This window comes from Alexandromys fortis, unplaced genomic scaffold (genome assembly GCF_014885135.2).
Source record: "Alexandromys fortis isolate MF-2015 unplaced genomic scaffold, M_Fortis_MF-2015_v1.1 scaffold_0, whole genome shotgun sequence".
NCBI lineage: Eukaryota > Metazoa > Chordata > Mammalia > Rodentia > Cricetidae > Alexandromys > Alexandromys fortis.
The window spans coordinates 127,828-153,318 of record NW_026067949.1 but is presented as its reverse complement, the minus strand read 5'-3'; the positions used below and the strand labels follow the sequence as shown (position 1 = coordinate 153,318).

Genomic DNA, 25,491 nt, shown 5'->3' with positions numbered 1-25,491 from the left:
AAAGGGTAAGAATCACCAGGAGAGGAAAGCCTGCTGTACCAGACAGATGAAGCAAGTCCAGGTTCCGCGTGATCGGGGATGCACCTCTTATAATGGCAATGGCCCTACCGGTCTCCACCCAGCAAATGTCAAGTTCAGGAGATGGGTTGGAGGGTCAGGGCTGGGTGAGATGGTAGGCTATATAAATTTTTCCTAACAGTGGACATTGGAATCACTGCAAAGTAATCTGGCATATCTACTAAAATTAAAATATATGTATTCTCTTACAATTTCTACTTCTGAAAATTTAGTCCATAAAATTAAATTGCATAAAATTGAAACCGTAGTTCCTGAAGCAGGAAGACTACAAAGAGTGATATTTTGGTTACTTTCCTTGTCATGGAGACCACATATGTGACAGAAAGCAGCTTCCAGAAGAAAGGTTTGGGCTTGCAGTTCCAGGAGTAAAGTCCACTGTGGCAGAGAAGTCAGGGGGTTGGGGGACATGGGAAGGCTGGTCATACGGTGTCCAATCAGGAAGCAAAGAGACCTAAAGTACTCCTCTGACTTCCTCTCTTCTCATCTTTATTTATTCTGGGCCTCCAGCCTATAAGATGATACTCCACACATCTAGGTAGGCCTTCCCTCCTCTGTCAAACCTCTCTGGAAACACCCACATGGAAATACCTAGAGATGTGTCTCCTGGTGTAGGAGGTCCTTCTGTCTATGTGTTGCTTTTATTGGTTAATAAAAAAACTGCTTTGAGCCTATGGCAAAGAAGAACAGAACCTGGCAGGGAAAGCGAGGCTGAGAAGCCATGGATCCTTCATCTGAGATGGACGCCAGTTAGAATCTTGGCGGTAAATCACAGCCACATGGCAATACACAGATTAATGGAGATGGGTTGAATTGGGATGTAAGAGTTAGCTGGTGGGAAGTTGGAGATAATGGGTCAAGCAATGATTTCATTAATACAGTTTCTGTGTGGTTATTTCGGGGCTAAGCTAGCTGGGCAGCTGGGACAAACAAGCGCCCCCCTCCCTACTATAGTCTCCCAGGTAATTCTAAATCCAATCAGATTAATGATGAAGATTGGCCATCACAGGTGTTCATTAAAGTGTTATCTGTCTATGGAAACATATAAATAAAATCTATTAAAAAAAAGATTAAGGACCAAGTGTGCTGTTGCTTTCGTCTCAGTGCTCAGGAACTAGAGGCAGCTTGATCTCTATAAATTCAAGGCCACTCTGGTCTATATAAGGAGTTTCAGGACAGCCAGGGCTATGTAAAGAGACCTTGCCGCCCCCCCCCCAAAACAGTAAAAGACTGGTTAAATTAACTGAAATATACCCATGTTATAGAATCATGTGGTTATTTAATAGGATTTTGGGGGGCTGTACTCCTATTCCTAGAGCTATATTAGTATGCTAAACGATGAGAACACCTTGCAGAAGTGTATCAAATTATCCCATGATGATAGAACAGAAATTATCCTATGCTTATAGAACTATGTATATCTAGCTAATTTTATTTTAGGGCAACATAGGAATATACTAGATTGTTACACACAAAAATGAGTTCAAAGTGAGTATCCTGTGGATGGGCTAACTAAGACATTGTCCTTTAGGGGACGTCTTAGTTAGGGTTTCTTTTGCTTTGACAAAACACCATGACCATAAAGCAGCTAAGGCTTCTCCCTCTCTGATGACTCTAGCTTGTCAGTCCAGGGGGCTTCCAATACATGGAAGAAATGAATTCTGGGAGCTCTGAATGTTATATTTGTGCCATAAAATATATTTTCAAGACAGCACAAAAGGATTCAGTAAACAACACACCAGCCACTGTACTGAGAATTTAGTGTATGAGAGCTGAGTAAGATAAATGTGATGTTTTGTCTCGAATCTCCTCCTATCCGGTACTATCCAGTACCACGCAGATACTGTTTGAAGAGAACAAGAAAATGCCAAAACTCCTGTTCACGTCATAGAGCAGAAGAATTGGGCCACACCCAAGAACAGGGAGAAAACCTTAGGTCTATGCAAGTTCAGCTTCCCTGAGTTTTGCACCTGTTTGTGCATCTCACAGTATTCACAGAGGCCCCTGCAAGAGGGCTCAACACAGGGAGCGAAAATCTTCCACCCTTCAGAGATTAGTGCAGTCATGTGACTGGCTGTGGCCAATCGAATACAAGAAAGTATTTGTAGTTAGTGGAAGATTTTGAAATACTTGGTAAAGGCAACTTTGTCCCTCTTCCCTGGCAGCTGCCACACATCAACCAGTGGTTGCTTCGTCAGCCCTGTCGATGGACAAAAGATTAACAAACAGCATCTTCAGCCAATCCGTGGTGGGCAGAGAGTGTAAGAAGAAAAATACACCTTTGTCTTCTTAAACAACTCTGGGAAGTGTTGGTTCCTGCAGTCAGGCAATATGGAGGCCATGTTCAGCTCTCAATGTGAGCTCCCTCACAAGTGTCCTACAAAAGTTCTCCCATCTCATCCTCATGGCAACCTGATGGAGAAAAATCCTATCGTTTTCCCCTCAGACAAGAAACTCTAGAGAGGACAGAATGCTCTCTCGGTGTCCAGACTCTGACCAGGAACTTCAAGCATGCCCCTGCTTTAGTGCCTCAAGCTGCATTTTTTTCTTTTTCCTTCAGTTTATAAAGGGTGACTCCATTTGGCGGGAATCCTTGTCCTATGATAACCCTTCCTACTCAGGCACTGGACCTCTAAGAAGAAACCAAACCAGTGTTGACTTATTTTGTACAGGAGAACGAAAAACAGCGAAGTTAGCAATTACAACCATGAGTAGCTTAGAACACAGGATGTGATGGTGGACACTTTAGGAAGGTCAAAGGTGAAGCACGTCAGAGGCCCTACTGTGGGGGGGGGCGTGCTGAGTGGGGGGCAATAACAGAATTGTAAGTCTGGTGCCCAGTGGTGCAGAGGGGAGCTAGCAGGAAAACTGACTTGGGAGGCTCACTGGCGCCTGGAACCATTCCCAAAACTGCAGGGTCCTTGAAAGACCAGTAGGCAGAAGAATGGCTAAGCCCATTAGCTTTGTAGCAGGACAATTTCTGAATGCAGGGCGGATGACCGGTGAGAGGAAGTCTGGGATGAGCCTAGACCTTCCTGCAGCCAAGGCCCAGTCCTCCCCCAGTTCCTGCTTCTCCACAGCCCTAATCACAAGTGACTGTGCTGACAATCCTAAAACCCATGGTGAGGAGCAGATTTCACTGAGTTTTTACAAACACCACGGCTACCACCACGGCTACCACCACCCCTGTGCCAAGTCTCCTTGCCTTCTGAACCTACACACTTTAGCACCAATCCGAGGACGGCCCTTGTCAGCCACCACGTTTCACGTAGCCTTGATCTAAGTGACACTGATGGCTCTGGCATTCCCGCTCTGGAAGCCTGGCAAACTGGGTGTCAGACACTGTGCTAGATCCTGTGACTTCTGGGAACAGAACAGTCCTAGACTTCGCGGAGCTGACAGCCCAGAGGCGGCAGCTCAGGTCTATTTGAGTGAACTGCCAACCTGGGTGTGGAGAGCACCATGGGAGCCTCTCCAAGGGAGCCCTGGGTTATCTCCAAGTGAAGCACGCTCAGCTCCCAAAGCTTTAAAAAAGAAACAAAACAAAACAAACAACAACCACAACAACAAAAGCAAAAAACTAAAGCCACTCGACTCAACCCGGGTTTGGCCACAGGATCTGCGCGGCAGGTGGTAGCGGGCAGCTTAGTGAGCAGTGGCTGGAGCTCTATACCTCGAAGCCGGGATCGCCGGCCCCGCAGCGACGCCTCAGGCTACCGGCAGTACTGCAGCTCCCGCGCCCGATCTACCAGTCGCGCATGCCCAGTGTGACTGTCACTGCACGCTCCAGCAGTTCCAGCAACTGCAGGAGTTACGCCTTTGGGCGCACCAAAAGAGACTGGATCGCCACGGCCCAGCGAGAGAGGGCTGCAGGAAAGTGGTCCACAGACCCGGCGCCTGGACATCCCTAAGGAAAGGTTGTTCCTAGGAACAGCATCTCAGAGACCCGAGGTAATCTGCCCAGGGTCACACAGCTGGGAACAGATTCTACAGCTTCTATTGCCCGCGTCTTGCAACGTGGTCTTCAGAAAAGCCGCATCATTGAGCACTGGGTTTGAAAAGAACTGGGGCAGGCTGTTCCTGTACGTCTTTCAGTTTATGCTGTCTTAAAGCGCCCGAGATTTGAGTGAGCATGGGAACGTTGGTGTGAACACTCCGGCCTCTGTGCAAGAGACCATCTCTTTTCCAAGGGGCACTCACCGTGAGGTTAGTCATATAGTATTCGGGAGTGCTAGCTGCCACTAGAGAAAATATAACCGACTGGGGTGGTGTGTAGTAAAGAACAGAGTTATGGTCAGGCTGACAGGACGCAAAGGCTCATGGATTCCCTCTTTTGGTCCACCAGTTCTAGGCAGAGTTTGAAGGCGCAGCTTTCAAGTGCCCGCAAGCGCCAACTCCCTGCTGCTCTTCCTTTCTTCCCCAGGCATCCCCAGCTCCTGCCCTCCCCCAGCCCCCACCCTGTTCAGGTCTTTGTGCGTGCTCCCCCTGCTGCCGGTGGCTCTTTTCATCTGCACACCACCAGAAATACCATTCCTGGGAGCCTTCCACTGTTCCACCGTCATCCCTCCTCCCTCTTTGCGTTCGTCCCAATCTGACTGCCCAGTTTCATTTCCCTTTGTCATAAAGCATTACTGTACAGGTTTGTGCAGCCACAACCCTGTCCAAAGTGACTGTCCCCCAAGGGAAAGCCAACCCTTCTGGCTGAGGCTCTCTCCTCCCATCATCCAAAGACTGGTACATTCACACCTCTCCTACAGCTGGCATTTACGACAAGGAGGGAGGTCGTTTCTGAAGACTGTGTGACATAGATTTGTTTAGCATTTCTGGAAGTTAGAAGTAGGAGGGTGTGGTGGCATTCACCTCTAATCCCAGCATGTGGGGTTCTGGGGTTCGCCTGAGTTGGAGGCCAGCCTGGTCTACACACTGGATTCCATGCTAGCTAGATACTTTGTCTCAAACAAAACAAACAAGCCTGATGGGTCAAGCTGTCTGCAGGGTCACGTGCCCTCCAAAGCTTTCAAGAGAAGTGGATCCTTTTCTTAGCTCTTGCAGCATCTGGCCTCCCCTGCTGGTTTTGATTGACTATGCACACATAATCCCAGTTTCTGCCCCGTTTCCGTGTTGTCTTCTGTGTATCTATGCCTTTCCTGGCCTCTCAGTTTCTTTTGTCCTCTTCTTCCAAGGACACTTGCCATACTGGGCAAGGACCCACCCTAATGACTTCATTTTAATAGGGTTTCATGCATAAAGACCTTTTCCCAATAAGGCCCCGTTCACAAGAACCATGGCAATGGACTTCAGCGCCTTTCTGTAGAGCACAATTCAATCCACATTGGAAGGGATCTTGGGCAAATTATTCTAGAGGGTGAGGAAGACGGAGAGAAAGAAGGCGTGAGTGGCAGGAACAGAATGTGCAGCTGAGAATTTCTGATTAACTCACCCCCTGCTCCCCATCAGAGACTCTGGAGGAGCAACACTTGAACTCTTGTGGTCTCATGAAACCCAGTCTATACCCTGGCTGGCCTTTTTCCCAGGCTGCAGATACCGCATCTCCAAACCCCCTGCAAAACAGCTTTATTTCACCACACCAGAACCTCTGAGAACTGCGAGACTTTTCAGACCCTTCTCATCTGCCAGGGGCTGCGACAGTCTAGACCAGGGCTTCCCAACCTTCCTAATGCTGTGACCTTTTAATGCAGTTCCTCGTGCTGTGGTGACCCTGAAACCATAAAATCGTTTCGTTGTTTCTTCACAACCACAATTTTGTTACTGTTACGGATCATGATGTAGATATCTGATATTCAGGATAACCGATGTTCAACTCCAAAGCAGGGGAGGGCCAGAGCCGCAGGTTTGAGAAGCACTGGGCAAGATTCTGTCTAGTTAAACACTGATAGCTGCCTGTGGAAGCAGTCCCAACGGTGACTAGATTTTACATGAGAAACCAAGGTTCTGGCAGGGTAGGGAACAGGCCTATAGGAACGAACTCCAGAGAAGCTTCCAGACAACCCAAAGGCAGCCTTCTCTCAGTTCCATGTGACTGAAGAAGATGGGACTGTGACGTATGGGTAGGAATGACAAGGGGGTGCAATGCTTTGAGCTGAAAAATATCTAACCCTTGGACTTCTGGTTCTTCAATACATAACTGATTTTCCTGAGTGTGGTTCCTTGTGTCACTAGGGGTTCTCAGGCATGACCAGGACAGGCTCTCAATGTTCTCCTCATCATTAGCCTACTCTTGAGGGAGACTTTGAACTCTGGACCCATTTGTTTTTCCTTTAGCTTAGCAGGAGGGAGAGGGAGAGAGAAAACAGCAGAAGCTCCCTTATCAGGGTGTGGTCAAAGGCATTGCCTCACCGACTTGCTCTCTGCCCAGATTTTCTATGTCCAGTGTCTACTCTTCCAGGGACTGGGGGCCTGCCCAGCAGTTGGTATTGTGACTGCCTGCTCTTCCCAAACTCCATTCACCCATTAGATTTTGCCAAAGCCCTGCATCTTCTCCCAGCTTACTACCGATGTCTTGGAGCTGACCTCCACCGCCCAGAGGAAGGAACAGGAAACCAGTCTTGGCTTTCTTTTCTTTCTAGAGCTTTGAAGAGAACATCTGCCTCTTGTCCATGGAGGATCTGTATTTTACAGCGACACTGCCCCTTGTCACCATCTGTTCTTGCTGGAGTGGAGGCAGTTTTATTTTGTGGGGAGCGGCATCGGAGTCGCTGATTGCGCGCGGGGGGGGGGGGGGGGGGGGGGGGGGGGGGGGGGGGGGGGGGGGGGGGGGGGGGGGGGGGGGGTTGGTGGCCATGTGATTCCCTTCCTCCCTCAGATTTGGGGTAGTCTCTTATCCAGTAGATTGTAGGTGCGCACCTCTGTGAAAGGGGGTCATTTACCTGATTGGAACGCAGGAGGTAAATGCAAACTCCGGCACTAAAAGCTCGTAGCATCTGCTGACTGTTCCCCCATCAATCATGTCCCTGCTCGGACTGTCACAACGTGCACTAGATGAGGCCTTATACGTCAAATACAATCTTCTCAGCTTTAGAAATGGCTTGAGTTTGCGCTTCCATATCTAAGGCCCAGCAGCAAGCTGTATCCAAATCTAGGGCTGCGGGCCCAGCTCCTTCACTAGGACGCTCCAGGAAGCTATGATGACTGAGGCTTGTCATCACTTCACTTACTTGCTGGAGAACTTCAAGCTCCTTGAGGGTAAGCACCAAATCCACCCTCAGCAGACAGGACCCAGCGCAGGACAGACGCCCATGGATGTTCTACTAGACCCAAAGGGAAGAGGGTTCAGTTCTTTCCAGAGGAGGCTGCGGAGCGTGCAGGGCTGAGCACTCTTTGGGTGCAAACGACTAGATTCAAGCCCCAAGCTCAGAGCCCACAGCCCAGGGCAGGGAAGGGGCAACCTCAGGAGCCCGCCTCTCCGCTGCAGTCGCGCCGCACTACGCACGCGCGTCGCCGGCCCGGCTCCGCCCCCCGGGTAGGGACCTACAGCGGGCGCGGCGGCAGCGGTCTGCGGGCGGTAGCCGGCGGTGTAGGTTCCTGTCCCTCCGCGGGGATCTGGGACCGTGCGGTGCCGCGGCGTCCGGGTGAGTGGCGGTGCGGGACCTGGGCGGGCGCGGTCGGGTGTGGCTCCACGGTCCCACAAGCTCGCCTCAGGCCCGAGGCGCCTCCCGTCGGGCTAGGCGGGTCGGGTCGGAGACCCACGGCCCATCCCGCGGCCTTTGTGCAGCGCCGGCTCAGTCCGGCGACTCTGCGCGCCGGGTGGCTGAGCCGGCTTTTTAAATGATGCCTCAGACCCGAGCAGGAAGTGTCGTCAGGAGGCCATTTTTAAAGCCTCTCGGCCTCAGAGGCTGGCTTGAGGCGGCTTTAGCTTTCGGCTTTTGGAAGACACCCCATCTGCGTCTGGCTGACCCTCAGGGGACGCGACGGTGCGGGCTCTCTCGTAGCCGCGCCTCGCTCAGCGCCGTCGGCGCCCTGGCCTCGCCCGGGAGAGCGTGCATCCCTGCGAGCGCGCCAACAATAAACTTGAGGACCACGCTGGCATTGTCTTTGGAGCGGGTGTCGGGGTGGGCCTGCCCACAGAGGACCTAATCGTGGGTGGGATGCGGCTGGTGTCACCTTTTGTGGGACAGCTCCATCACAGCTTTTCAGTTTGATCTTGTTTCTTGGGGTTGAGGGTGGATGCAGATGAAGGCTAGGGAAAGGGTGCAGAAGAGGGGAAAGAACCAGTGCAAAGTTTATGACCCGAAAAGGGAAAACCAAAAGATAGAAGAAGATATCGAACTCCCCTTAGGATTGTTGGGGATTTGACATATCCTTTTAAACTACTTCTGCTCTTAAAAAATAGAATACCAACGATATTTATCATAAAAACTTGAAACATCAAGCACATTGTCCTATTGAAAAGTAGCCTACCAACCCAACTCAATGTTGTGTTTGAGGCCTTAAAAACATTACCTTAAGTTTAAAATTGAAATCGTCTTAAAAGAAAATTCCCTGGGTGCCAATAACTTGCAGCACTTGGCTACAGAAGAGAAGCCAGCTGGCTTGGAAAGGTGTCTCTGTCCCAATAAATTGCACAAAGTTAAGTCCAATCCAGGACTGTACAGGAGAGCATGCCCTTGCTGAGGATTCTTGTGTAAGTATGTTTGAAGCGTCATATCCAGCTTTTTGCATTGTAGGCATTATCTCTATCCAGTACAAGCATTTATTAAAGATTTTTTTTTGTCTTGGATCTGGTAGTGAGCCCTGATAAGGCTAACACATATGACAGACCCAGCCATGTTATAGTGGTGGCTATCGAAGAGTAAAGGTAGTTTCCTCCTGAATCGCTCATTTTCAGGCCCATTTAAAGAAACCTAGATATTCTTATCCATCTGCCTTTAAATAAGAGGGTCTGGGACAGTATTTGTGCAAGAGGCAGAACAAAGAGCAGGTTAATAATTGTCGCTGCGAAGGCTGCCATTTTCTTTGCTCCTTCCCTTATCCTCTGAGCCAGTCCAACGGTGGGCTTTTCATGTCCAAGTCTGCTGTTGCTGGGGTAAGGGGGGGGGGCCTTGCCAGTGATGATTTTCCCTGCCTTGATTGCTCCTAAACCACCTTTGATCTCCGCTGCATACTGTTGCTACCCTGCAAATCCAGCTGCCTGCAGAGAAGTGGCTAGAGCCATCTAATCCAGACCACTCCTTCACGGGTGGGAGTGGGAGACATAATCTGGGAAGGTTTCTGAACCTGTCATGTGCCCTACCCCAGGAAGGGTGCCATCCATTGCGTTTAGGCCACAGGGTTCCTGGGAACCCTTTCTTTTTTAAGCTTAGGTTGGCTGCCATTGAGAAGCACTTGGAAGGTTTATTCGTTTTGTCTTTCCTACAATAAATGTATCCAGGAGACCACAGCTTGCAGATCCCACACTTATACCCGAGTGTCTGACTCTGTTGCAGGCCTATTGGCGCAGCCCTGGCTTCTGTGCCTACATGTCTATACCAGGGCCTGACGTCCTGAGACCTATGGTCCTCTGTATCTGAGAAGGCCTGAAAAAGAAGGAAGAGCCACCGAGACTTGCTACACTCTTGACTTCTGGGACTGGAAGAACAGTGCCCAAGAAATCAGGGATCCTGGCTGCGACCTGAGTTCACAAGACAAGAGTTTGGACTGAATGCTGGCTGCTATCACTTCCCACATCATTGTGACGTAGAAAAGCCACATACCACCTCCAGGCCTGTCGTTTTGAAAGAAGCAGGTAATTAAGTTTTGCTTCAGAGCACGTCCAGTCACAGAGCCTGCCCCTACAGGCACCCTTCCTGACCAGGGCCAAAGTGCTGTGGCATGGGCCAATGGCCAGCCACTGAGAGCGCCCTGCTCAGCTTCCTGATAACAGGATCCACATTGAATTTGCCCATTTACTTCCGAGCCCAGTCAGACAGACTCCTTGGGGAAAGCAGCCCGTACAGAGTTGGGGCTAGTATGATCCTTGTCTATGCCTTTTGTACGTGGCCATGCCCAAAAACTGTGGAGGGAGAGTGGGAGCATTTAGATTACTGAGATCTTCACACCTCAAGAGCACCTTGGTGTTTCCAAGGTTGTGTTGCAAAGCCTTGACTCTTGTATATTTAGGCCCTGTCACTACCCTGAGGCTGTGACCTAGCCCCACCTCTACTGTGAGGTCTACAGAGTGACGAGTTTTCCTTGCCATCCCTACTATCCTGCACCTGTAATACGGGTGGTCTCCAACCCAAGTTGCGTATTAGAACCTTTTTTTTTGTTTTGTTTTGTTTTTTGAGACAGAGTTTCACTGTAGCTTGGAGCCTGTCCTGGAACCAGGCTGGCCTTGAACTCACAGAGATCCGCCTGCCTCTGCCTCAGCCCGAGTGATGGGGGGGATTAAAGGCGTGTGCCACCACTGCCCAGCTTGAACCATTTTCAAAGCCTTGTAGACTTGTTTCTGGATTCTGCCCTGCCCCTGCCAGTATCTCAGTTGCAACCCCGTCTGAGGAATGGGACTCAGGCAGCAGCAATTCTCAAAGCTTCCTCAGTAACTTCCTTTAAACACTGTGGCCTTATCCAGACCATATTTGCCTTAATGGAGGCAAAGCCAGTGATTCCCCTGTGTAGAAGGAAAGATTTCTTCTCTTTCATTAAACTCTCTGGTCTACAAATTTAGGGGTTTTTGAGGCAAATAAAAGAAAACAAGGGAACTACAAAAATGTTGTTCATACTAAATATCTTTAATGAATATTTAAATGTTTGAAATCCGAAATTTGTACCTATTCCTTATAATACCACTTGGTCGTGTGTGTGTGTGTGTGTGTGTGTGTGTGTGTGTGTGAATGTGTATGTGTGATCTGATGCTAATAAGCGTATTTGCTCATTAGCGTTTTCTTTTTCACATTTAAGCTACAAGTTTCAAACTCAAAGGATTCCAACCCTATTCTTACTCTTAAACTATCAGGAGAAGTAACGCATAAAATCCCCTTTGTTCTCTGCTGTAGAGTTTGCTGATGCTCTCTGCAGAGCCAGTTCCTCCTTCAGTCCTGGGGAGCAGTACCTGGGCGCTCCTCGCCGCCTAGCAAGTCCTCTGTGTGTGGACCTTTCCCTCAGCCACCTCTTTTGTTCATTCTTACAGTTTCTGCTCCTCAGAGCTTTACTGGACTCTTCGACTTAAAGGAGTCTTGCCAGAATGTTGGCATTTCCTGACAAGACAGGCTCTTTGGTATTAGCCGCTTGCATTTGGTTTTTGTTCGTTCATCCTGACGTTAGCCATGTGGTCAGTTGTCCCGCTTTTACAACCGCAGGGACTGTTAAGTTAGCTTAAAAGTCTAAAAAAACTCACACAGTTGGTTAGCTAGCAAGCCAGAGACCCACCTGCCTTTTGACCCTTGACCTTGGTTTCTCAAGATCCTGTGCTCTGCACTCTTAGAACTGTCCAGCACTGAGAAAGCAGCCAGGCTGTCACAGCCTTCTGGCTCCGTTCTGTTGCCCCAGCAATACACCCACTTTCAGAAGACAGTGGGATCCCCGGGGGCGATGTGTTGTCAGTGACATTTGCACACGCTTTTTGTCATCCAGGTGGCAGGCAGTCTTAATCATTCCTGAGTGCAGAGCGCTTCAGCACGAAGAGTCCATTGTGTGGTTTGCATTGCCTGTTTAGGCCGCTTTCCCACCTGCCCAGTTCTGATTTGTGGTCATTGAAGTACTCAGCCAGGCGGTGAGATGACACGCTTTTTCTAAGTCTAATGCTGACATCTTCCCCATCCACACGCCACTGGGCATTATGGGGTCAAATAGTGCTAAAGGGGTCACTGAGAGGGACAGGCGAGATGAGTCATAAGCAGAAGGAATGCATAGGTACAGCTTGTGAGTGGCACCCTGTCCCTTGCCTGGCAGTGGAGAGAAAGAAATCACTTCTCAAAGGATCCAGCCAATAAGGGCTGAAAAGTTAAACATCCAGCAGATCCTTTGTTCTTCCTGTTCAGAGCACAGTCCCTGCCCTAGTGATGGATGTGGGTGGAGCCACAGTAAGGAATAGTTCTGGATCATAATGCCTACAGAAAGCTACTTGAGTTTGTTTCCCAGTCAAAACAGATATAGCCAGTCATCCATCCTGTGCGCCAATGGATGTGATCCAGTATCCAGCTACGTCCTTTCCTCACTGACATCTGGATGGGACATTTGCTGCCCACCTGTGTCAAGAGGGTAGGGAAAGGTCACCTGGTTGAGTAACTGACACCATTGCCAAGGGTGGTGTGCATCCAGCAGTGTCTTTTGTCTCATGCTGAAAACTGTCCTATCACCACTGAAGCTGACAAACTGTTTCTACCAGGATCAGTTTAGGCTGTGCAACCAAATAGAATTAAAAGGTAAAGTGACTCAGCTATGTTCTGGAGAGAGCCATGGTCAGGCAGCTGAGAAACCAATGCTTGGCATAAGGTCTTCATTAAAAATGTAGAGTAACATTGAATGAGCCCAGGTGAGTCAAGGGCTTTCCCAACACATCGCACCTGCATTGTGGTAGCTCCTCTTACTGCCGACTGTGTGGTGTCGGCTGGGAGCAGCGTGCCCAGTTCACACACACTGCCCTTTAAAACCCTGCGTTGTTTCTCCAAGGATAATGTGGGACCTAGGCTTCCACTCTGGCCCTCTCTGATCTGTTGGACACTAGTAAGCATTGGGATGCCATACGCTTCCTTCTGAGGGATGGGTGCAAACTTTGTCTTTGACCATCTTTTGTGTCACTGAACTGGAGCTTCAAGGTAAATGTTTTACCCTTGTGTTCCTCTAATAAGTGTGTAAGAAATCAATACAAGTGAGTTCAAAAGAATTCTGTTAAAAATGCAGGGGAAAAAACCCCACCCTTAGTGCATGCAAATAAACTCCCACCCCTGCCTCAGTGCAGAGACCAAGTTTATGGTACACAGAATTATACATGACGGTTGCTATAGATAATTGTGTTATTTAAAGGCTTCCTATATCCTGCTAAGTCATTTATTATGGGAAACAGACAGTGTTAAATGGATCTCCTACTGCGCCATTAAGTTAATAATACTGAGCTCTTCTGAGTTATCTGAAAAAAAAAATGGAGTTTTGCCCTATGAGCTGTGCCTTTGGAGGTCCGTGGACTCTGCTGCTGACATGTGGGGTGCCTTCAACGCTAAGTGCATCCATGTGCAGTCCTCTGTCTGCAGTGTCTTCTGTCATCCAGTCCATTGACAGTAACTTGCCAAGGATTCAGCTTTCCAGGTAGTTGGGTGTGAATCAAACGAAGGACCCTGTGTGTAAGGAAGGAGGTATTGGCTGTACCTGAGAAGTGTTATGTCCATTGCAGCCACCATCCGTCTCCCATTCGTTGCCTCTGCTTACCCTTTCCTTGAGGCATTAAGACTGGAACTGAGTTCTCTCCTGAACTTCAACATACAAGTTGCAAAGGTTCAGCTAGAACTTTTAAAAGAAACCCCGCTCTTTCCTACTGTGAGGGGGAGAAATGGTGGTATTGTTCTAAGGACTGTTAAAAAGTGTGGAAGACACTGTGAAATGGTTCACAGCCCAGACGTCTGCCCTCTCTGTACAAGGATGTGTGCTCATCAGTCCTGTATGTCCCATTTGAGAACCCTTGTTCTCAGGGATTCTTAATTCCAAATACAAGTTGTCCCCCAACTTACGATAGTTGAGCCTAGCACGCTGTGACTTCACACGGTGTAGATGCAGTGTGCACTCAGCAGGAATCACACTTCTCGGTTTGTTTTTTAACCTTTTAGCAGGCTAGCCATGTGCAGCACAGCACTGTTGTGATGTCGGGTGGCAGCAGGGATCTGGAGCTCGTGGTCAGCCATGCTGTCGTAAGTGTAAGCTGTGAACTGTATCCAAAAGTGAAATGACCTACTCATTATAACTGTGTGCTGTGCTGTGCTGTAGGCCTGCTGTATTAAATTCATGCTTCACTTAGCATATTTTCAATTTGTGGTGGGTCATAAACCCCTCGGAAATTGGGGGGCATATAGAATGGCTGAAATGGTTTTGCAGAGATGGTAGGTACCACAGGACCCTGCTCTTCCTCAGCCACTTGGTGCTGGCTTGATTGTTTTGGAGAAACTTCTTCAGGATGCTCTCTGCTTCTCACTAACGGTCACGGACCTGCTGGCTAAATCCACTTCAAGTCTTGTTAGGACTTGAGGAGAGAACATCACCGCTTCCCTACATGACTCTTTGAGGCTGTGAAGGTGTGAAAACCTGAATGTGTACCAGTGTAATCCTGGCTGGTGTGGTTCTTCCCCTGCAGGAAGCTTTGCAGGTGGGCTTCTCTGAGAACCACTTACAGCTAATGTTTGCCTAACGAGGTGCCGCATTGAAAGCATCAACAAGCGAGCCATGGGGGGCCAGGGTGTCAATTAGCGCCCCCACCAGCACCACTGTCACCTACATCAGAAGTTTATCAGGCTGGTAGATAAGAGCATTGGGTAGGGACCAGGTGCAGATCTTTGGAACAGAACTGAGGACCAAGGACTGCCTGGCAAGAGACGGGCTGTGCAGGTTACTAACTGGCCCATCAAGAGTAAGTCCTTTGTTTTCCTGCAAGTCAGTTGAAGATGAGCTACAGGGAAGCTTCTTCATTTTTATCTCAGGGTACATTTTTGACAATGAGAACAGAATTCCACCTGAAGAGGGAAGGATGTGGGAACTCAGAGGATCCTCTGTGTCCCAGGTGTAGGTGTTCGGAGGGCTTGGACAGGTCTGGGAGCTAGCGATTTCAGCCGCTGCTTTTGTCAGTGTTACCCAGTGCCTTAGCTGATGCTGCTTTAACAGCCGTATCTCCTTAGAGGGAATACATCTCAGGAATGTCGGTGTCTTCATGTCTCGTAGGCTCCTCCAGCTTCAGGACCACCGGACACAAGCCCTATTCCCTGACTTCAGCCTCTGCATTCTATGGCTCTGTGGTTTTCCAGGCTCTGCTTGCAGTTGTGGTGTCTGCACAGAGTTGCTGGCGAGAACATCTTGAAGATGCTCGTGTTGTTAAATTATAAAGTCTGGTTTCAGAGACCAGCAGCCTCAGGCTTAGGAAGCTAGCCCAGGCTTGTGCCCTAGAGATGAGCAAACAGGTGCACATAGGTCACTGTGGAGGTGACTTTGCCTATGGCAGAAGTACTAGGGTTCACCCTGTCTCCTTTCATGTGTGCCGTCTACAGATCTAGAAAGTAACACGTGTGTCTGCTTCCCCTACTGATGCTTCTCAAAGGCCTCTCTACGTCTACACCAGGGAACAGCAGAGAAGAAAGGCTAGTCTCTGCTGCTAGTTGGCAACGTTCATGTGTCCTGTGCAAGTCATGGTCCTCTGGCATATGTATATGCCTGAACGTGGAGCCGTCAGACAGCACTTGCAGCCCCCAAGGCCTCTGTCTTCTTGATGCTGAGCCTAGTATCGGGCTTGGCTGCGTGCTGGTAGTTTTGAAGAAGGTAACCATCATTCAGCAGAGCTAGACAGGAAAGAGAATAATACCGCAGCAGAAATCACAGCTCGCCATTAACTAGGGTCTCCAGTGTTTTTCAGAGCTACATTTAAAGGGTTTTATGCCGGAAATGAATGTGGCTGCCCTGAGCTGGGCTTTCAGACTGGCATTGTATAGCTCTTGGCTTAACCATCCTGTGCCAGAAGGAGCTGCTGGTTCTCCCTCATTTTCTTGCCCATCACCTAACACTTTGAGTGTCTGTCTGTGTGCTTACTGCCCTGTGGAGAGGCTGCATGAAGTGTCCGTGGTCCTCATTGCCAGATGACAATGAGGAAATTTGTTCAGATGATGCGGGTGTGGTTTGTTTAAGATCATAAAAGACCAGCTTCCAGCAGATTCCAAGCAAGTATTGTTGGGCTTCTAGTTTGTATCTTCCAAGTAAAGTGTCTATGCGTTGAATATTCCCAGTCACCATGTAACACGTGCATGAGCACGATGTATCTTACTTGTTCTAGAAGATACGTGTTTCTGCTCTTGTTCTAATCCAAGGCATCGTGGCCCACAGTGGCCGTTCAGTCCTTTGTAGGCTCTAGTCCTCCCGCATCACTGCATGCCATTGAATACAAATCTGAGTGTCGTTCCCCTGACCCAGTCCCTCTCCCAGCTCTGTCACATATACAGGAAGAACTGCCATCCTGTGAGGCTGTGTCCCATTCTGATCATCCTGAGGCCCCCACCTCAGTCCCTTGCTAACTCTCCAAATGCTCCAGGCCCACTTCCTACAGATCCTGGCCCTCTCTGCTTGACACATCCTTTTTTTTTTCTGGACTTCCACAGAGCTCAGTCCCTGGCTGCCACAGGTCTGTATACAGATGTGGCTTCCTGTCCTCAGTCTTTCCTGAGTCATTCCTTCCTTCCGCCAATCCCTCCGCCTCCTCGCATGAGCTCCCTACCCTCTTCACCTTGCTTTTTGATATTTCCTTACCAGTTTTTTTTTTCTTAAACTGTCATTTGACTACCAAATATATGAACCATGCTCCCAAATGTGGGCTTCATAAGTGGAAGACAGTGGTACATAGTTTTTAAACATTTTTAAATTCTTCGCATGTAAACACATGCCACGGAACATACGTGGTAGTCAGAGAGCAACTTCCAGGAATGGGTCTTCTCCTACCATGTGGGTTCTGAGAGTGGAACCCAGGCCGTCAGTGTATTTACCCATTGAACCGTCTCTTGATCACTGCCCTTCAGCTTACGGACAGAGCCTCACACCTGATGGAGGCCATGAAGATGGTAAAGAAATCGCTATGTTTGAGACAGTGTTGCTGGCTTCTCCACTTGTGCAAACCGAGTGGGTGTGTGAATAAGAGTTGCTATAATGCAGGTGCATGTGTGAAAAACTGACCATAAGACCTGTCTCTACCACTTGGTGACGCACACGTCAAGGCTGAGCTGGCAGTGTCTTCTATGATGTTTTCTAAGGATCATCTGAATCTACCTGTGGTCACTGTCAATAAACAAAACATTCAGAGGTGATCCTGAGCTACTGGTGAGAATCCTCCAGGTAGCTCTGGCTCCCAGTTGATGTGGGCTAGAGAATGTTCCTAGTTTAGCCTTGCCAACATGCTTGTGTTTGTGTTTGTCCTTCTAGTCTCTGTGGGGATTCCCTGTGACGTTCCCACAGCGTCATGCCGGCACAGTGGAAATAGTGGTAGCTTAGCCAAGCTATGAGCCTCTGTACTAATCATGCTTTATGGTCTTTTCCTGTAGTGTTGCCTGGAAACAGAATTGAAAGCATACTGTGCTTCATGTATTTCCTGTGAAAGGACACAAAACGTGATTGATCGTTACGCATTTGCCAAGAAGTGTCTGCGGCTCCACCAGTCACTGGGTGTGCGGGAAGGATGTCTGCAGAGGACTTTATCAAATGACATCTTCGATTTCAGCTGGCTATGTGGGTATGCAGATAAAGAAGATGAAGGACATCGGAGAACAGCTGTATACCACACAAGTGAATGGTGGACCAAGTTCTTTGACCATGTCCCCCAAACAGCCTAGTTGTACTAGAGCAACCCGGCCAGACAGACAGGAAGCACAAACCTTACTGTACCAAGGCTCAGAGGCTGAGACGACCACACTGACCATTGCTACCTGTGTACAGTGCAAAAGCGTTCACAAGATCCCGCCTCAAGACTTAAGGAAGGGCCCTGGGCAGAGCCAGAAGGAAGACGCTTTCGTCTGCTTCAAATGCAGCCTTCGCACGATACCTACCCAGCTTCATTTTGTGAACAATAACCCCGCTGCTGTTCTTGTCAGAAATGAGACCGAAACCATCTCGAGCCCTGTAACTAACAAATTTAAGGTTAGGAACTTCAAGCCGGGGAAATTCTACTGTGACAAATGTCGCTTCTCCACAAAGGACCCGCTGCAGTACCGAAAGCACACACTGCAGCATGAGGAGATCAAGTTCATCTGCTCCCACTGCAGCTACATCTCCTACACGAAGGGCGAGTTCCAGAGGCACCTGGTGAAGCACACGGGCGTCTTCCCGTACCGCTGTGAGTACTGCGACTACGGCGCTATCCGCAATGACTACATTGTCAAGCACAGGAGGAGGGTCCACGAGAGGGCCGGTGCCAAACGACCATTCAAAACCGTTGCCAAGCTGGAGCCCAAGAGAACCAACATTGCCAAGCAAAGCACAGAACTCTCGAAGGCCCCCAGCCCCAGGACTACCTTCCAGAACAAGTTGTCAGAGCAGCTATCTCGGTTCTCTCTCCACACAAACAAAGACAAGACACACAGTGTGATGCTCTTACCTGAGCTAAAGAAGTACCAGAAAGATGTAGTGTGTATTCCCAACAAAATGGCCCTGTCAGAGCCAAGCGAGGTGAGCTTGTTGGGGAATAAGAATAACGTTGAGGTGGAAGTCCTGTCCCCCTCGAAGGAGCCTGTGCAGGCGGGTGTGCCGCTGACAGTCATGGCTCCCTCGGAGCTGGTGGTCCCCACCAACTGTCTAGCCCAGTTGATCGATGTGAAGGTTGTCAATGGCACACAGCAGCTGGTGCTTAAACTGTTTCCGTTAGAAGAAAACACCCGCCTTGACACAGGCAGAGGAGATGGGGGGACCTCCATCTGTACTATTACGGAGAAGGGCTCCGGGGGACAGAGAAAGATGCTCTCTATGGAAGCAGCAAGGTCGCTAGCAATGGAAGGGAACGCTGGAGAGTTTGTGGGCCTTGATCGGCTGCACTCTTTAGTTCAGAAACAACTAAAAAATGTGAAGTGGGTCAAGTCTTGCAATTTCTTCATGCCCAGTTCTAGTGTGCCCAGTCATCAAGACTCTTTTCTCAGCTCCGAGACAATTAAAGATTTGCAGAAAACTCACAGTCTGTGTCCACCTAGAGCCCTTCCCTCTGCTGTCTTAAAAGGCCATTCTCCAGCCTCTGTACAAAGCAGTCTTTCCTGCGGTCCTGGAGCCACAGTGAACCCTTTCTTGAGTAAATCAGCAGTTCCTTTGGCTGAAGAAGGCAGGGCTTCCCGCAGTGACTCCCGGCTGCTCCTTCCCCTCACCTCGTTGCCTGCAAAGGTTCCCTTCTCTGGAGAGAAGGGCATTCTGCCTAGAGGTGAAAGTGACTTGGAAGCCAGGAATCGGACTAGTTGTCCTGAAACAATGGTTCCCTCTGACAGGAAGCTGGAAGACAAACAGGTAGAAAACAAGGCAGTGGGAAATACAGGCCAGGTTTCCTCTGCACAGACAAAAGAGTACTTACACATAAACATTACTGGGGAAGATAAACTGAGGTCCCAACAGCCTGGGGATCAGCCTGAGCAGCCGAAGAATTCTGAAAAGACAGGTAACACATTTGAGGGTCCCATCATCTCGTCAGTATTTTCTTTGAGCTCTGGATCTGAAAATGTGCCAGAGGGCATTAAGTGGAATAATTCAACAACCAAAATAAAGTCCATCGAACTGCTTCGCAGAAAGATCGCACAGTTAATTGAGTCGTGCGGCAAGCCCTCCTCTTTGTCTGCCAATGGTGCTCAGCGACGGTCCATAGGGCAGGCACCCAAGCTGGCTTCAAAAGCAGCTCCCAAGGGCAGTCAGGAAATGAGTGTGTCTCTTACTGGCCCTGGCCCTAGTTCCGGCCCTTCCGTAGGTCCTCTCCAAAACCCTCAGAATGAAGGCAGCGTGGCTGGCAGCGGGCAGCTTGCTCAGCAGCAGATCTGCCCCAAGTTTGCCAGTGCTGACGATGGAGAAATGGAGAGCAGAGTGACCAGAAAGACTCCCGTAGCGACTCCAGTGCTGATCCCCAGAGGGGCCGTGTTGAGGGTCCTGAACTCTTCTGAAGATGCCCACATCATCGAGGCCACCTGCGACACCCCTGTCAGCATACCCTGCAGCGAAGCCCAGTTAGAACCGTTTCCGTTCTGCCCTGCGAAACAGGCCAGCTCAGGCTCCCAGCCTTTGGCCTGCAGACGCGGGTCGGCAGACATGTCCCCCAATCTGGAGACATCTCTTCGGCCCAAACCTAAAAAGGAGGACTCTATCTGCGGTAGTACCCCTAAGAAAATCATCCCTGTGTACAGCACACAGACAGGGAACAGTGACTCCAGCAGGCAAGGGAGGCCCATTTCTAGGAACCTAACCCTAAGCAAGACTAAAACCAAGCAAGTGAGCTCAGCCAAGAAAAAAAGCAAGCTGCAGGCGGATCCCAGCCGCGGCCTCAAAGACCCTTCCTTTTTTCAGGTCGCCAGGCAGCTGCGACTCATAGCTGCCAGGCCAGATCAGTTGATCAAATGTCCCCGCCGGAACCAGCCGGTCATCGTACTAAACCATCCTGACGTGGACTCCCCCGAAGTGAGCAACGTGATGAAGGTCATAAACAAGTACCGAGGCAATGTCCTCAAGGTTGTGCTCTCCGAGAGGACTCGGTGTCAGCTGGGCATCCGGCGGCACCACGCACGCCTGACCTACCAGACCGCAGACGAGGCGAGCCACATGAAGAGGCAGATGATGCTGAAAATGAAGCTGAAGAAGGTTCACAAGAACAACTACCAGGTGGTGGGCTCCCTGCCTGACGACCCTGCCCAATGCGTGTTTAAGTGCTGGTTCTGTGGGCGGCTCTACGAAGACCAGGAAGAGTGGATGAGTCATGGCCAGCGGCATCTGATAGAGGCCACCAGAGACTGGGATGTTCTTTCTTCAAAGGGCAAATGAGTCAGAATTGGTCTTTGAAGCAAATTGGTTTTCTTCTAGTATTTGTGGCTTAGAGTCGCACCCTAGACTCTCGATGCAGTAGAAGGGGTTTGCTTTTTTCCCAGAGTCACCATAGAAAGGTGGAGAGCCCCTTACCTGAGCTCTGTGGCTGGGCTAGGAGAGGTGGGAGACCCCTGAAATTCTACTGTTTTCTGTTGAAAGGAAATAACGCTCTCCACAGGTTTTCGGTGGGATCTGAGGCCTTTCTTACTTAGTGTTTTTTTTTTTTTTTTTTTCTGAATAGACACTTCTTTCATAAACCATTTAGAGGGGCAGGTTTATGATTGACAGGCTTCTTGGATAAATGCTACTGAAGAGATCAGCCTGTGTTTCGGTGCACACCTCCACTCTGATTTTGCTTTGGCTCTTTCAGAATATTTGGTACATGATAGAAATTTTCTACTTGATGGGCCATTTTAAATTTGGTTAGAAAATACACTGTGCTTGCCCCTCCCACTCCGAGGACTAACAGTGTTCTGCAAAGCCACGAGCTTTGCTGTCCCTGGTCGTGTGTCAGCAGCAGGTGTTAGCAGAAGAAAAGACAGATTTTTCAGTATTTAGGTTTTACCTGCTTATTGGTAATAGTTGGGTAGGGGATGTGTAATTGTTTTTTTGTTGTTGTTGTTAGGTAAAGAAGGAAAGATACATAAAGTTGAGTCTGCTCCACAGACATAAAGGGCCACTTTAAAATGTGAAGGAGCAGATCCATTAAAACACAACCTCGGCAGTGCCATTCCAAGTATACTTGAAAGCAGGCTGTGACGGGCCTGCTGTGGCTGGCTTCTCACCCAGGAGTCCGTGCAGAGCCCCACGGAAGGCCACCACTCTTAAGTATAAAATCCTAGGGCTGTTCCCCAGGCCAGAGCAGTTCTCCCCGTGGCCCTTTCTGAGCAGGTTCTCCTGGGGACGAGCGTAGCCTCTGTCTGAGACCCAGAACATTTTTCCTCATGAACATGAACACTAGCGACTTCGGGAATCAACCACATGGGAAGAGAAGCACTACCCGTTCTCAGTGCGAGGAACGGAGCACTCCTAGTCTAGCCACAGATGCTCTCTTCTTGCTCACCTCGACTCCACTAAGAGGTGTCAAGACCAGCCAGTCCACGAGGCACTCGTGCACACTGGGAGAAAGCCTATTTCCTGCATGGGTAGGGCTTCCTGGGCCAGGGCAGCTCAGGCGAGGGGGGGCATCACAGGCTTGAGGCTGTCCATCCTTAAGGACTTAGTGGTGCTGAGTGGGACTGGGGTGAGAGCTGGGTAGATAGGAAATGGTTCGGTGACTTCTAGTCTACTGGGTAAGCAGACTTCCTGCCTTTGCCTTAGCACACGGCAAACTCATCCTCTCACAGTTGGGATTGTACTCCTTCAGGTTTGTTTTCATTATAAATACATGGATTTTCTTAGGTATGATTTAATACCTGATCATTTTAATTGATAATTTTAATTTAAAAGTTGCATTTTTATATATGTGTATATATGTGTACACATATAAATATTTTTTACCATATGCAAATTGCAACAGCTAATTTTCTGATTTCCTATTTTATAATGATACATGAGCTGGGAAAATATAAAGCTTTTATATTCTAGAAATAATTTATTTTGAAAGAACATTTTTACAATGGTTTCATCTCATTTTTAGAAAATGAAAGCACAGTAAGTGGTGGGAGCTGATTCCTATGAGCAGACGGGAGTAGACAACCGCTGTGGTCATTGTATTGTGGCATCCAGTCATGCTTGGTGCTCGGTGGCTCTGTAATGCAGGCATTCTGAGGTCTGATCTGCGGTGCAGCCCGGCACCCTGTGGCTCCAGTGTCTCATGTGATGGGGCAGAGGGGCTGTGGGATCCACTCCTTTTCCACCTCACTGCTGCACAGTTTTATCCCCCGAATGGCGGGGCCAAGAGCTGCCCACAGATCAGCGCCAACAGAATGGTCGCACTCTGCAGCAGCTGCTGCTTTCAAGTATTACCTAAAGCAACTATTACCTATGTGGAGCTGGAGTTAGTGAGCAGAAGATGTAGCGCGTCTTTGGGAAATTTTTGGAACTGTGATCCTTGTTGAACAGAGGGCTCCTGGAAGCCCGTAGCATGGGAGAAGCAAAAGCGACTAACTTTCCAGACACAGATCTTTAGAACTAGCGTATTGGTGTAGGCGAGTGTGTGGAGGGAGGAGGACAGGAATGTGGTACTTCCATAGTCTTACCTTGACTTTGAAGGATCTAGTCACTACATTTTGTTGATAGTACTTATAAAATTATTTTAAACTTATTTTTTAAGCTAGTCTTTCTTACTTTGGGGGACCAAAAAAAATGAAAGGATCCTCTTATATTTATGAAATAGACAAGTAGAATGAAAAAAAGTTTAAGCCTCTGACTCTTAAGTGTCCTCTCAATAAATTATATTTTATTCCAAATTTTATCTCCAGCCCAAAACATTTTGTGAGCCCCCATCATGGGCTGTACACTGTTGAACTAAACTAAATATGGTGTATTGACCCTCCAAAGTTCCATCCCCCTTTATTTAGAATTATAAGCCACCCCGGAAGATGAAGGTATAGTGTCGTTTAGCCTTCAGAATGACTTTTGAGTCTGTGAATGTCTTTATGAGCAGAAAACAAAACTTTGTCTGAACATGTCGAGCATTACAGTTCCTGTGTGAACAGTCTGTGTGTCTGCTGCTCTGGTTCTGAAACATGTTTGTATATAGATAGAAAAGTTGGCATCAGTTTTGTTTAAATAAAGCAACTTTTAAAATCTTCACTGCTCTCTCACTTCCGACATTAAAACAGGGTGGCTGTGAAACACAGAATCGTGTGTGCACTACTGATGTGCGTAAGGGTGGTGCTACACACAGCACAGGCATTGGATTCTACCAGGGTGTTAAGACACCTTCCCAGACATGCAAACCCTGCTGTGAATCCACACAGCCCTTCTCTTTGGCTTTGCTCGACAGAACAGTGATTTGAAGAGCATCTCGAGTTTCCTACCATGCCCAGTGACCCAAGTGGCCTCTCAGAGAAAGAGATTTAGGTGAGCATGTTCTAGCGGTCGGGCATTTTCACTGAGGCAGAAGCTGTACTGCTGCCATCTTTGGTCCAAATTAGCAGCCCCTGTACCAGACTCCACGCGTAATTGGGAAGAAGGACCATGATGTTTTAAAAAGGATTCCTAATCTCAGGGAAAACTGAGCTTGAGGTAAACATTGGCCACATGAGGGGGGGTGGGGACATAGGTTACATCCACTTAACAATTTGACTAACCAGTTCCCTACCTGACTGAAATGAGCTGTCTGGAGGGTTCTTCTGTTTTGACAGTTCCTACATCAGACGTCTTTCGATGAGATGGCCTGCCTGGGAAGTAGATTTAGTCCACTGTGGCACTATCCAGTGGAAATATAACAAGCCACCTGTCAGTAACAAGAAAACGTGATGTCAGTTAGGATTGCTTTGCCAGCGCCTTTAAAAATATTTCAGTATTTTCAGTATACTCAGATTCGGTGCTTTTTTTTTTTAAATATATAATTTAGGAATCTGGCCTGTGTTTCCATATTTCAGTTTTGATGTTAAAATGTTCAGCTATAGCCAGAAGCAATTTTACCAGAACACTGAAGTGCTTAGCAGAGTGTTGTTTCGCACTGCTTCCATCTTAAGTGGTCACCCTGGCCACATTTCAAAACTGCAAGCTTCAAGGATCTGGTACCCTCCTGCCCCGTGCACACAGATGGGCATACTCGCGTTGGCATTTATGCTTATACACTTTTTAAAAAGCTGGTTAAGACATGGGGAAGAGAGAACCTCAACATAATGCTTAGCAGTACCAAAGCTGAAAGTCTGGGTTGCCTTCGTCTGCATTCCCTTGATACTGATGAAATGATGTATCGTGCTAGTGCTTGTTAGACTTTTGGTTTTCTGTAAATAACCAGGTATTTTGACCATTTTACTAATAAACTGTTAACAGGCTTCTAAAATAAACTAGAGTCCATAAAAAGAAATCAGTAAATAAAAAGAAATTCTCTTTAGTTTTCTGCCTAAATCGTTCAAACCCTGATGTGAGTCCACGCTGCTGTTGTTTGGTTTCAGTCCACCAGAGGGACCACTCTGAACGGTAGGGGCAGCTCCTGTGGTGCCCAGTGGCCTTGGTGGAGATGCCCGTGAGTGCTTCACCTGCCTGCATGTCTGACCTCTCCAGAAGGTTGTTTCACTTTGTATCTTATTTTAAAAGTACTTCCCTACCTTGAAGTCGAGTCCTTAGTGTGAAATTTTTAAAAGTAAACTTCCATACCACGGTGGGCACAAGTAGAACAGCCTCTCAGTCTCAAGGGGACCCAGCCCAAATTGTTTCCTCTATGAAAAGTATTTGAATCCTAACAGATGGAAATTCTCACTAAAGGCCGTTCCAATTGAATTTTCAGCCAGTGCTAGAGTCCAGGATTCAATATGAGCCGTCATCCCATCTTTGCAGTTCGTATCTGTAATGATCTGTAATGGATCATTTTGGAGTTAAGAACAAGTCAGCGCACACTGACCCAGGAGCATAGAAGTGGGGAGCCTCTCCATAAGAACCCCTCCATAGCACTGTGAAGCTGGCATGAGAATCAGTATTTCTAGGCTGCTTGAGCTTCCCTAACCATATGCAAATCCCTTGGTCAAAACACCCTGAAATTGTGATTGGAAGGACATCCACATTGGACACATTCAAGGAAAATTGGCATTAATG

General features: G+C 48.5%; 1 protein-coding gene across 2 annotated transcripts; it reads left to right on the top strand.

The window, feature by feature from the left end:
• The first annotated feature begins 7,544 nt into the window (after positions 1–7,544).
• Positions 7,545–23,531, top strand: Znf518b (zinc finger protein 518B). Of its 2 annotated transcripts, XM_050150262.1 has the most exons (3): positions 7,545–7,664; positions 9,519–9,817; positions 17,286–23,531. In XM_050150262.1, exon 3 carries the CDS (start codon positions 17,443–17,445, stop codon positions 20,734–20,736), a length of 3,294 nt encoding a protein of 1,097 aa, XP_050006219.1. In that variant the 5' UTR covers positions 7,545–7,664; positions 9,519–9,817; positions 17,286–17,442; the 3' UTR covers positions 20,737–23,531. The 2 variants fall into 2 exon arrangements, with proteins under 2 accessions (XP_050006219.1, XP_050006220.1); XM_050150263.1 differs by lacking the exon at positions 9,519–9,817 and having other exon boundaries at positions 7,554–7,664.
• Positions 23,532–25,491: the final 1,960 nt, after the last annotated feature.